General features: G+C 34.7%; 1 protein-coding gene and 1 long non-coding RNA gene across 3 annotated transcripts; one reads left to right on the forward strand and one right to left on the reverse strand.

Moving 5' to 3' along the window:
- The first annotated feature begins 386 nt into the window (after positions 1 to 386).
- On the forward strand, positions 387 to 2,249 carry LOC149949026 (uncharacterized). The gene is made up of 3 exons (XR_016480731.1): positions 387 to 664; positions 1,666 to 1,903; positions 2,127 to 2,249. It is a non-coding gene; the product is annotated as an uncharacterized LOC149949026 (long non-coding RNA).
- On the reverse strand, positions 1,484 to 5,135 carry LOC149949027 (uncharacterized protein KIAA2013 homolog). Of its 2 annotated transcripts, none has more exons than XM_090174234.1 (13): positions 4,807 to 5,135; positions 4,642 to 4,745; positions 4,460 to 4,579; positions 4,261 to 4,392; positions 4,033 to 4,184; positions 3,889 to 3,962; positions 3,692 to 3,817; positions 3,543 to 3,630; positions 3,407 to 3,472; positions 2,899 to 3,211; positions 2,114 to 2,384; positions 1,927 to 2,051; positions 1,484 to 1,862 (listed from the first exon to the last, which is right to left on the reverse strand). In XM_090174234.1, the coding sequence occupies exons 1-13, from the start codon at positions 4,941 to 4,943 to the stop codon at positions 1,678 to 1,680; spliced, it is 1,893 nt and encodes a 630-aa protein (XP_090030360.1). In that variant the 5' UTR covers positions 4,944 to 5,135; the 3' UTR covers positions 1,484 to 1,677. The 2 variants fall into 2 exon arrangements, with proteins under 2 accessions (XP_090030360.1, XP_090030359.1); XM_090174233.1 differs by having other exon boundaries at positions 3,534 to 3,630; positions 4,807 to 5,132.
- Positions 5,136 to 13,285: the final 8,150 nt, after the last annotated feature.

Raw genomic sequence — 13,285 nt, forward strand, 5'->3', positions numbered from 1 at the left:
GCTAAATTAATTGTTAATCGATTTTCAGACATAGTTGTTCTTTAAAATGATTCGAGTCTATTAAGTGTACTAAAACGATATAAGTTATATAGTCTTTGGCGGGAACCTTGGATTGACCATATTTCGCAAAAGTTGTGAAATCGAAAAAACCCAAAATTTTCTAGGAAGCGAGAAGAGCAAGGTCGTTTTATTGTTGCGGCTCTCATCGCGTTTACTGGACCCCCTACTTACCTTGTATCCGTCCTGGAGGGAACACGTGCATGCCAGGGGTATTTCCCTAAATTTCCTTCAGCCCCTTTCTTTTCTTTCTATTGTCCATTTAACTTTCTCTCAATTTCTGCTCCCTTCCTCTATCTGTTTATGGTCACCTAATACTATCTTATTGAGTAAACGAATTGATTTTGAAATATTTTACCCCAGAAAACGTTTCCAAACAAATTTCTAGAGATAAAGAAAATTCATTAATTGAAATATGTGGCCTCTTAATCATAAATATGTGGCCCTTTTAATATAAATATGTGGCCCCTCTCAGAAATGCAGGGGGGCTAAAGCCCACTTCAGCCCACCCTTAGCGCCGCTACTGGTTCACTTACCTCAAATAGAATCAGGTTAAAATCAACAAGATCTTTAGTTTGATAATCAGAGTTTCTAAAAACATTGGCTGGTAATTTTCAGTCATCCATTTCCCTTATGAGGCAGCTAGCCAATGAATAAAAAAAAATATTATTGTCTTACTTTCTATGTAGTTTATGCCCCACCCTTTTTAGCATCTTCCTCTAGTATAGAGGAAAGAGGCTTTTACTTTCGTTGCTGATGTAGGCGGTGGTGGTATAGGACCCCGCGAAACGACGAATGCTCTTCAACGGCACTCGATTTAAATTTAATTCAGGCGTAATTTGATTGGTATTAGTTTTATCTATCTAACTATGCCAGTGGTGAGTCGCGCTTTTTAATCAAAGGGGATATTTCACCCCCCGATTGGGAATTACGACTTAAAGGACCGCGCAAAACGACGAATGCTCTTCAACGGCACTCGATATAAATTAATTTCAGGCGTCATTCGATTGGTATTAGTTCTCTCTATCTAACTATGCCAGTGGTAAGTCGCGCTTTTTAATCAAAGGGGTAGAATCAAGGGTGCTAGGAGGAAGAGGCTACTATTGTGGCTGTGCCCGAGGGGTAAGACAGTCACAGATAATCTGTACACCGACTTCGTGCATTCAGCACTGTTAAAGGTACATATTTTCAAGAGTTCGCGAGTTCCATTTAGCACTGTCAAAGGTATGGCAGTGTACACCGAGTTTGCAGAGTGTCTTACCCCTCGGCTGTGCCATCTTGTTTCATGTGCATTCATAGCACACTAATTACGGACCTGGCAAATACTTATTTAATTGTTATATACATTTTCCAAGTTCTTTTCTTTATCTTGTATGTAGTAAAAAGCTTTCTATTAAAATAAATATATTTTTTAGCCCAACAAAAATTTTTAAATTTTACAAAATACATTTAATGAAACCTTCCTCCCAATGTACATAGATAGTACAGAAAAAGACTACGCAGTTTGGTTTTAGGGCCTTTTTGTGCAATACCCATTGAGAGACTTAAGTTATTTATCACAGTTTATCTTGTATTGCGCCATGGCACTGAATGTTTTATATTTAACAGGACTAGTTTAGATCAGACAATGTATCTGCCGCGAGCTTTTTCCCCACCACTACAATACTCATTATAAACGAGTTTTGCTAAAAATAAATGAAATACAACAATTAAAAAAGCTATAGAAACCCAAAATAAAGCCGGAAGACCCCCCAATTGATGTCCATGGCGATGAAGTGCGATGACATGGTGCTCATGAGCTGGTGCTGTAAAAATGAGAGAATATGTTACACGAGAAAATCACTTGGTATGCCCAAAATTTCTATATACCTTCTTGGACCTCTTTCACATGAATTGTATGTTTAAGTTCTTCCATATGTTCCTTATCGGACGTTATGTAAAGAACTGCAGTAATTGGTTCAGTTTTTTTAACTGGAAACTGAATCAACTTTGAACTGAAAAATAATACTTACATTATTTTAATACATAAACTTTGGAGATGGTTAATAGTTATAACCTCAATTTAACAGGCGGATCAAGACAGCCAGCATCACATGCCCAATACACGTTTTTATTGTCACTACGATCAACAGAAACTTGTAACACTGCTTTATTATCCACCCCAACAATTACTGTTATGTTTAAGTGAGTGGTATTTCCATAACTAATACGGCGAAAAAAATAGTCACGATGTAAGTCTCCTGGGTTTGACAGAAATTCCAAATGATGGTTTGTGAAACGTAATCCACCAAAACTAAGTGCCATGGCTTGAATTACACCTTCGGCTCCTTCAAAAGTGTTAAAAAAGTGTTTTTAGTTATAAATGAGAAGTAGGTTAAATTTAAAGGATAAAATATGTATCATATTCAGAAGTATTCATTTATCTATCTGGGTAATGTTTTTCTTGATACATGTACATTCTCAGGCTCACGCTAATTTAAAAAATACATTTTGGAAGAAAACAATTGTGTTGGTTGAAGTACATCATATTATGCCTCAATAAAAGTATTACTTTGTGACAATATGGTTTAAAAATATGCAGATATCATTATGCAACGTCATTTGTACATTTGACATTGTACATAAAAATTTTCAGCCATGATGTGATGTATACTTCAATCTTATTTTCACATTTCTGCTACCAGGTTTATAAAAAAACTATTTAATTGAAACTAAAAATTTTTCAAATTCAATATACTCCCTTTAATGACCTAGTTGAATACTTCTCTCTTAACAAATGTATTATCACTGTAAAGAAAAAAATAGTGGACATGTTGGGTTTTTTCATAATAATTTGCATACCAGCTTTAATTAATTCTTGGCAACCCTGTTTTTCTAGAGTCAACATCCATAATGCTACAACTTTATTGACATCCTCGATGGTGGTTAAGTGACCCCATAAGGTTGAGGCCTGTAGTGTGTAATGTCCGTTATAACAAGATTCTGGATAGGCCAACATTGACATCAATTTCTCCTTTTGGACTTGGGGAAAATTGAGCTCAGAGAGGTATGATCTTGAATTTGACAGTACGTAGTAAATTGTAGCGTTGATTCTATCCCCATTCACGGCGCCTTTCACTTTTGATTCACTAATTCCAAAACCTGTTGTCCACAACTGAAAATTAACAAAGTCTTACGTGTGTTCCAAGTACCTTTTATTAAGGATATGTTTCACATAAGTGTGTCAGTTCCCTATCTTTACCAAGAGCCTCTTCTAGAATCGTACACCATTACACACACAACTATCATTAATAATTTGGACAAATTGACACACTTATGGAGTATAAATATAGACTTAGCTCATAATTACTTTTTGCCAGATGCGAATGTGGTTTGTTTTCAATGAAGACGATGATGCCAAAGCCAATTTCAAGTCCTATGAGTATAACAAATTATGCTTACTTAAAACAATTTTATTACAAATAGTACAAACTAACATCTTTAACTTTAATTTCCAAACTTTTTACAGTTTCTTTAAAGTTATCCCCAATGTTGTCGTATTGAATCGCAGTTAACACTTGAATTTGCTTTACACTAGATATAATTATGGTTAATTAGGACTGTAAGGTTTCTCAAAATAAGTGATTAAACCAACCTTTTGGCGTCTATGGTCACTGAATCAGGGATATTAAACAAAGCAACTGTAACTATAATCTCATTTTTGCCATCAGGCGAGCCCGATTTAAATGAGAATAACTTGTAATCGTGATTATCATTGACTCTTATTAGAAATTATATAAAACAAACTTTCATTTATGGAACCTTTACAAAGACAGAGAGAAGAAATCATACCTGAAAGATCCTCTGCTTAAGGTTGAAACGTTACCAATTCCTTTTTGCCTTAAGATGACTGTTATCGCTTCGTTCTAAGTGATATTTTGATGAAGAAATGCCAATCAAACCCCCCCCCCCCCCCTTTGATAATAAAAAACTCACTAAAGGGTTTTTGATTCTTATATTCTGAACAATAATAGAAGGAATTAGACGGTATGCAAACAATTCTTGTCTTAATTCTACTGTGAATCTTCGTTGGTTGAAGCATTTGAATTTATAAGCGAGACCACTGATATAATGAACCCCTATTGCCTCTGTTTTGTCAAGTTAACTCTTTTTAAATTTAATCTGATAATAACAAGCAAATAGCATATGTATAGACTAATTTACCTTGACTTTTAGCACCTGGTAATTCCACTGTGACAATTGGAAATACAGGCAAAGGAACTATCAAAGATCTTTTGTGAAAAATATAAATAGGTTTGTCATCCTTGTCTAAGGCTAAGCCCAATTTTCCATTCCCTGTGAATTGATAGGTATTGAGCATTGTATCAATAAAACAAATCGATGAAAAACCAATTTTGTAAACCTATATATGGTAAGAAGCTAGTGCTATCTTCCTCGTAGGTCTTTAAAATAGACGCTTGGAACTTCAACGACTCTCTGTATAATGGGTCTACGTATTGTGAGACACAACCCACATTCGGATCTATTATTGAACATTATGTTAGTGTTGACTGGCAATATTTAGTTTCAAAGTAGTCTGCCCACCTATCATAATTGGCGTTTTTTGTCTAAGCCATCGAAAAACAGATGGTCCAATGTAAAATAACAGTCCACAGATGATTGTTACAGTCAGAAAGGCACGTTTTGTACTATATATGAGATAAATACATTGTGAAATCTTAATTTGGGAGTTAATAATTAAAAACATACTTTTTAATTTCTATAATTCTTTTATTTAAAGATCTGCATCTTCGCGATAATTCCATCATTCTCCTAAGAATCCCTGTAAAAATCTTGTACTCCCCCTTCTCCACCCCTTTGGGATCTACTAAAACGCATACCCGCATACCAGCATACCAGGGATATTAAGAGCGAACTTGACCAGCTTATACCAAAAGTAAATAGGGGGGAAAGTCTGGCACTTGGGTTCAAATGCACGACGTCTTATTTGAGGGGTTAAATTTTTGGGCTTCGGAAATGACTTCCCCCTCGCCTCTTTACAGGGACACAACGGTATCGGTTGTACTACGCCACGATGTAAAAATAGTTCTCTATAAAATACGTGAATATTAATTTTTTGCTTTCGATAATTTGGTTAATTTAGTTTCTAAATAAAGTAGATATATGATAGAAACTAAAATGCGAAATTTTAAAAATAATAACACGACTTTTGAAAAGAAATAAACCGTAACTAGAAAAACGCTCACTTAAATCGTGGAGAGTGTGGCGCCATCTAAGAGCAGAGATCGGGACTAATTGGTATATCTACGATGTTAAGGCCTAACAATTTGCAAGTTAAACTGAAATAATAAATATAGCTACGATTTTTTTGGTTTATTTTACAATTGATATAGTAATTATTAATAAAAATCAACCGTTATCGAAGGAAATAATGGTCAGCATTTTCCATGATTTGACAGAGAGACTATTTGAAATCGCGAGGCGGTGACATGGTTGCCAGGGAATTAAATTTAAAATTTTCATCTTGAGGCTCAAGATGAAAATTTTAAATTGCGGCTCCTCTCGGAGCACAGCAGGTAAAAATACATAAAATAGTCTGAGAGAAAACACAGAAATTGAAAATGTACATGTCACAAAAATTGCTCATAAAACTGTCATTGAGCCATTATGCTGACATCATCACCAGTCTGGCTTTTATATTTTACATTGTTTATATAGTCGATAATAATTATCTCTTCCGAGACTAACTTTGCCAATACAGCCTTTTTAAAGGCTATTTAGCTGTTTTAAGCTAATTTTTAAACAGCCTTTTTCAAGGCTAATTAGCTATTCTAGCTAAATTATTCAAAAAGCCCTTTTCGAGGCTAATTAGCTATTCTAGCTAAATGATTCAAAAAGCCTTTTTCAAGGCTAATTAGCTATTCTATAAAAAAATATTCAAACCGCTTTTTTCAGGGCTTTGATATAGCTGGTATTATTAAAAAGTCTGTTTGAAGACTACATAGCTTTAATTTAACTAAGCTTTATTTTCTTAAACCTTTTTAAGGTTATTTCGCTATTAGTATATAATAGTAGCATTTTCAAATATGAGTACCAGAAAATTTTTATCTGGGTCCCAAAAATGAGAAAAATGGAAAAGGGAAGATAGTTTCGTTAGTAATCAGAAAGGTGCAATGGCACGTTTTTTGAAATCGTCGGCGCAAAGCCATAACTATAGTTCTGAGAAAAACCTAGTCAAAGAATTGGGAAAGGGTTTAGAATCCTTGGAGACTGATAACAGTCACTGTTTTAGTAATACTGCTGAAGTTCTTCCAAACGTCAGTACTGATATGGAAATGGAACTGACTCATGAAGGAGAAATTGCAGAAGTAATTGCAAACCCCAACTCTAACCATGCACAAAATACATCAAACAACGTGTCCAATTCAAAATAAATGGGCTTACACGCGTTGAATAACTTGGATATTAGTCTAGATAAAGATTGCCTTCCAGTTCAGCCTAAACTAAATCCTTTTCCTAAAAGATTAATTGGCGGTAAAAATCGAGGTTTCAATTCTTCTTGGTATGACAAATATCAAATGATTGAATATTCAGTTGCAAAGGATGCAGTGTATTGTTTTTGTTGCCGTCATTTTTTAGGCAGTAGAAACACTGCATTTCTAAAGGGATTTTCAGATTGGAAAAACATGGGGACACAATTCGAAGAACACTTCACTTCCAACAAATCTTCTCACCAACTAGCGTACAAAATGTACTTAGACTACATGGAATCCAAATCCCGTGGATCAATAGTTTGCGAGGTTAACGACCACCATAGAATAGACGTTATTAGAAACAGAGAGGTCCTATCTACACACGTGGAAGTGATTATTTTATGTGCCCAACAAGATTTGGCACTTCAGGGGAACACTTACACATCCGCCGACAATATTGGGAATAGGGGAAACTTTATTGCAATATTAGAAATTAAAAAAGAAAATGTCATGATTTAAAAGCAAGTTTAGTGAGAAAAATTATTGTTCAAGAGGTCAACTACTATAGGGTAGTTTGGGCGCTTGCCCAACGTGTTTAGCTCCGGGGGTCCGAATTAAAACGTAATAATTGTCAAAATTATTTTAAGCACTAAAGAAGAGGCTGTTTTACACATCAATATTAATTTAATAAGTTAAAACACAACAATAAAACAGTTCAGCTTGAAATAGCGCGAAACTAGACAATGGCCACTGTAGTCTTCCCCCTTAACAATGGGGGAGACAAGCCTAAATAAGTAGTTGATGAATTTGGGTAAAGAGGTAATCGTAGGGTGGAATTATTCGATTAAAAGTAAAATTGGTAATATTTATTTGTAAATAATATACTTAATAATAAAAAAAATATTAATTTAATAATAATAAAACTTTTATTAATTTAATAATAATAACATTTTTATTAATTTAATAATGATAAAATTTTTATTAATTTAATAATAATAACATTTTTATTAATTTAAAGGAAAGGTTCAGGTTGTTTTTATTTTGTGTTTAAAACATTTTACGTGTTTTAAAAATACCAAAAATGCCAATAAATTAAAAAATAATAATTTCAAATTTACCTAATTTAATTTTTAACCATTGGAAGTGCTAGCAGCCATGTTTTTGTATTTCATGCTTCTCCGCATAACACGGAGGCACAGCGACCGCATTGGTTCTAAAACTAACCAATAGTAGACTGTGTCTAGATCACGTGATACATTTTTTATTTCAAACTTCGGTGTCTTCGAGTTAGGCCTAGGTGGCAAAGTAATCAAAATGCCAGTGACCACATTCACAGCTGTTCCTCACTTCGTCGATATTTAAGATATTTTCTAACTCGATTACATTTGGTCTTCCTTGAATTTCCGCTTCATTTTGTATTCTTTTTAGTTCCCCCTCATTAAAAACAGGGTCCAAATCATACGAACTTAAATTTCTTGCCATAAATAGACGACTTAAGGTTCTACAATAATTGAAGAAGTTAAAAACCACTAAAATACTTTCATGCAAGGCTGTCTATTGGTTATTATGTGAGAGCACGGCCCCCTGCACGCGGAGCGAGCACGTGCAGGGGGCCGTGGTGAGAGAGACTACTACATAGTATTTTTTTCCGTCGATGGTCAGAGCCAATCAGATGGTTGTGCCTTCGGGCTCTGTCGTGAAGCATATTTCAGGTATATGGCTGCGCCCATAAATTGTACTAAAATGCTAATTATTTTAATTCCATAATTAATTATGGTTTTTAAATTCTTGTTTTTTATTTTAAAAGCATCTTGGATCTTTTAAATAAAAATAAAAATAGTAGCTGGAACTTTCCTTTAATAATGATAACATTTTTATTAATTTAATAATAATAAATTTTTTATTAATTTAATAATAATAAAATTTTTATTAATTTAATAATAATAAAATTTTTATTAATTTAATAATAATAAAAATTTTATTGATTTAATAATAATAAAATTTTTAAATAATTATATACAATTTGGCTAGTTAAAGAACAACAAAAATTACAAAGGAGTTTTTTATGGGGCCTCTTAATCACGCAGTGCCTACTCGCGAAAAAATCCTGGCGGGGCTACTGTATTAGGTGGTGGAAACGCCATCGTTAAATGTAAAGTGGTTCACGATTATTCGCTGCTAGAGGATCCCATCTCCGTCGCCAATGTCGTGTTTTCCTGATATTAGGCTTAGTAAGGTTTTGGAGTGAAATAAAACAAATCCGTTCGGTTCTATATTTTAATAAACAACTACCTTTTTACAATTTCAAAACGCGTGCTTTTCGAATTCTCGCCTCTTTCCGCGCGCCAATTCGAGAAGCCCCAAATGTCAAAGCCTTCCCAATTATAAGCAATATATACATATTTGAGGATATTACAGGAATAATTAGGTTATTCCAATTCAAAAAATAATAACAATCAATTTTATCTTACAGCTGACTTGAGTTAGTTCACAATTACTTTAACACTTTCAGTCTTAAACACGCACTGTTCATACACTTAAGTCGATTCACTCACGTTCCAAACGCGAAACACAATTTAACTCTTTTCTTGACCGAAGACCGAACATACTAATTAAAACCGCAAAGTTACCTCATAACTTTTGACCGACACCAAGACCCCGTCCTGCCAAGAACTAAGTAAGACTATATCTTCTATATTGACGGCAACGGTCTTATATACTTTTATTTTGTGTTTTTTTGACCCGTCGAGATTTGACTAAAGTTCGAAAAATAGAAGAGATTATATTTTTTACCCGGTTTGATTGATAGTTCTCCACACAGTGGCGCTATATTATTACTTTGATATAGTTTCCGCGGGAGTTTTGAATAATTATCCTTTTTCTAAGCGTTATTAAAAGGTAACCATGAACTACTTTTTGTGTTTTAACGAAATTTTGTTAAGAATTTAACCAAAATTTAAAACAAAACAAAAAACCGTACTAAAAAATAAACAAACAAAGTTCCATAAACAATATATACAGATATTGTATTAATCCGTTTAGTAAATAACCCGCCTTATCATAATGGTTCCTTTACTTTAATATTTTCCCTAAGGAAGTCAATGGCTCGGCGGTGAACTATCCGCATTGTTACAATGCTACCCGAGTTCAATTCCTGATCACAATCAAATTTTACATTAAAATACTAAATTATTTATAACAAGCGTTGGTGGCTGAGTGGTTAGAGTAAATCTCTTGCACGAGGCAGACGCGGGCTCGATTCCCGGCCGGCGCCAATAAATCGCAAATTTATACTAAGACGAATACCGCGTACAACTGGTGGAAACCCTGCCATTGGACGTTGAGAGGTTGCATAACACTCAGCACTCGGTCCGTCCCAAAGGCATTAAGAAGAAGTTGGAGAGAAAACGCCCGTACAAACACTACAGACTCAACATGCACAACCATCATCACACAAACACAACAAACTCAACACCCAAAACCGTCATAACACAAACTCAACACCCACAACCGTCATAATACGAACTCAACATTCACAACCTTCACATAAACATTACAATAACGAAATATCCAATCAAACTGAGTTAAAACTGTCGCGACGGTGAGCGTTGACGAAAAAAAGAACAACGAAACCAAACTTTGTCCCCTCGGAGAGGTAATAATATTTGTCCAGACTACTGCATCACTGCATTTTAATCACTTCGTCCAGAATATTGAACACCGTTTAGCATATGTGAACTTGTCCCCGTGGCATAGTAATTTTACGTTTAGTAGGAAAGTAGATTCCTACCATACACTGCAGTCCAGACTGTCCAGACTCAACTGCGTTTTAGTCACACCCAAGTTTCGACGGTTCTTTTCGCAACCCAGTTCGGACCGTCCGAGAAAAGAATAGGCCAAAGAGTGAAGAAAAAAGAGGAGAAACTCGAGAGAAAGTCGTTCATACGCCTTGAGGATTAAGCACTCTTGTTTCGGAAAAACCCCCTTCTGAAGAAAGAAGAGAGAGAAACGAGAGTGAACGGGAAAGAACGCGAAAAGCTTTTTTTCCATGTAAAATCACCAATTTACGATTAATGCGAATAAATCTTTTTTGTTAAATGTAAACGAAGTTTTTATAATTTTGAACTACACGTACGCAAACATTTACAAGGCCTAACTATTTATAATACTTAGTTTACAGCAGAGATAATTTAAACTCTTACCCTAGATTCGAAATCACTCTCTCGCGCGTTGCCGATAGCGTTTATTCACTTCCCGCTGGATATCCGAAAAAAATTCGCTCCATGGTTTGCGCCTTACCGCAACCGATATAGACCGATTTTTATGAGGTCACGTGCCGGAGAAGGGTAAATGCTTCTTAACAAAACCGCCAATGGGAAAGCTCTCAGTATTCGAATCTAGGGTACGAGTTTAAATTATCTTTGTTTACAGTAGGTTTTCAGTTGGCTTCTGTTAAAATTAGATGTACTTTTGTTTAGAGAAACTGTCTTTGCTATAGGATTATATAAGGTATCTATATAAAATTAGATGTACTTTTGTTTAGAGAAACTGTCTTTGCTATAGGATTATATAAGGTATCTATATAATAACAATTAGATGTCACGGACATTTAAGTACACAGAATCCCCCCGATGTATTAACTATATTTCAAATATTAAATTTATATTTGAACAAATTTCCGATCATCTTGTACTTTAACTTAATAAACCCAAGAGGAATTTTATCTAAGAGGAATTTTATCTAAAACGAATTTTTCGAGTTACCTGGTTTTGGAAATAAGGTAGTGAAACGCGAACACTTCAATGTAAATACATTTTTAGACAAATATAATTTTTCGAGTTACCTGGTTTTGGCAATAAGGTAGCGAAACGTGAACGGGTTAGATGGCGCCTGTATAGAGTTCGGCGGAACAGATAAATTAACGGCCAAAATTTAAATTATTCATAAAAATTGGTAGAGATAAATTGAAGCTTCTTCCTTCCCCCTTTCTCTCTCTACGCTCCTCTCTCCCTCTTACCAGGGAGGCTATTCTCTAATTTATCTCGATCTCACTCTCGATGTCGACTCGAAGTCGATCTCGAAGGCGATCACTTCGATCGAGAAGTCATTTCTCGATAAACGCTATTCTATAGTATAGAATAGCGTTTATCGATTTCGATGAAGTATAGAATCTATACTTCATCGAAATCGACTTCGAAGTGATACATCTCGACTCTCGACAAGCGAGTAGACCACGTGGGTTCTACATATTTCCGGTTGTAATCGCGCATAGGCTCTCTATTTTCCGACCAATGAGAATACACCATCACAAAAACAGCTGATTACAAACGCCCATGTTTTATAGTTTAGAGAAAGGATATTTATTTTCATTGTACTGCAGTATATATTTAAAGTCCAAATAGAGCTCGGCGAAACAGCTAAATTAACCGCTAAAGTTTTGATTAACCATAAAAATTACGAATAACAGTTTTTCCATGGATATTATCCACGGCTATATAGCAATTTAACATGTAAAATAATCGGGTTTTTTTCGGATAATTTTCGTTTGTGGATAAAAATGAAGATTATGAATATGAATTATTTCTTAAACAAACGCCGAGCTCTAAGTCCAAAGGATTTATTGTTTGGTCTCTTATAACTCTTTATCTTTGAAAATTACGCCTATTATCGATTTCTAAGGCTATATTTAACAATCCAAGCCGAGCTATAGCAAGCACCATTGCTTTTTTCCCTAAGAAAGACGGTTTGGGTAGTGGTAGCTTTTTGGCAACACGGGAGAAGGGGGAGGGAGGTAATTAAAAAGAACTACTAGCTCGATGATTGGTTGAAACCTCTGTCGAAAGCGATCTCGTAAGCTTCGGACACGACGAGATCGACTTCGAGAAGTCCATCGAATTCGAGTAGCATTTTTCGACAAATATTTTATAGAATAGCGTTTTTCAACATCTCGTGAGAGCGATTCGAGATCGAGAGAGATCTCGATCGAGAAGTGCTTACAGAATAGGGTCCCAGAGCAGCTGGCATCATGCATTGCGGGATGCGTTACGTTTCTCTTTTCCGCCACCGCGTGGATTTAGCACTGTACTTTCGCCAGTAGTTAGCTTGAACCAACACTGTCTTTCAATTCAAACTTAGGGTTGATAGGCTTATGACAATACTAACGTAGATATTAGCGATAAACAATTACTGTGCACCGGTTTCCCTCATAATCATTGCGGGTAAAACAACTATTTCTATCACTAACCTGTGAAAAGATATGTTTTTGTTTGAGTAATTACTCCTTAAATATTTAATTAGCCATTCTTAATTTTTATTTAAAAAACTAGCTTTCTATGATTTGAAAGAAACGCATTTTCTAGTGCGTTCTTAGCGATTGGAAATTATGGTAAAAAGAAAAATATTTCTAAAACAGTTTAAGATTCTTTTTCTTAAAACTAATTAGATTTACAGAAAATACTACCTAAGAACGGTTATAAACTCGTGAATTTGGTATATATATATATATATATATATATATACCAAATTCACGAGTTTATAACCGTATATATATATATATATATATATATATATATATATATATATATTTATATATATATACTGAACCAGGGCGAATATCTCAAAATCTGTTTTAGGTGCGATTTTGAAATTTTCAAGTTGTATACAAGATGTACGGGGAAACCTACTGCGAAAATGTCGATGACCTTGAACCATGTCTTCAAGGTCAACCAAAAACTAACTCGAAAACCGTAAGTGTT

This window comes from Leiobunum rupestre, chromosome 4 (genome assembly GCF_980474605.1).
Source record: "Leiobunum rupestre chromosome 4, qqLeiRupe1.1.hap1, whole genome shotgun sequence".
Lineage (NCBI taxonomy): Eukaryota > Metazoa > Arthropoda > Arachnida > Opiliones > Sclerosomatidae > Leiobunum > Leiobunum rupestre.

Bases quoted from the DNA above. Each gene is read 5' to 3' on its own strand.
- LOC149949027 (XM_090174233.1), bottom strand. From the start codon at position 4,943: ATGCGGGTATGCGTTTTAGTAGATCCCAAAGGGGTGGAGAAGGGGGAG. The intron at 4,580-4,641 runs GTGGGCAGACTA...GTTCAATAATAG, and splicing joins AAAAACGCCAATTATGATAG to ATCCGAATGTGGGTTGTGTC. The intron at 4,393-4,459 runs GTTTACAAAATT...ATCAATTCACAG, and splicing joins TAGCTTCTTACCATATATAG to GGAATGGAAAATTGGGCTTA.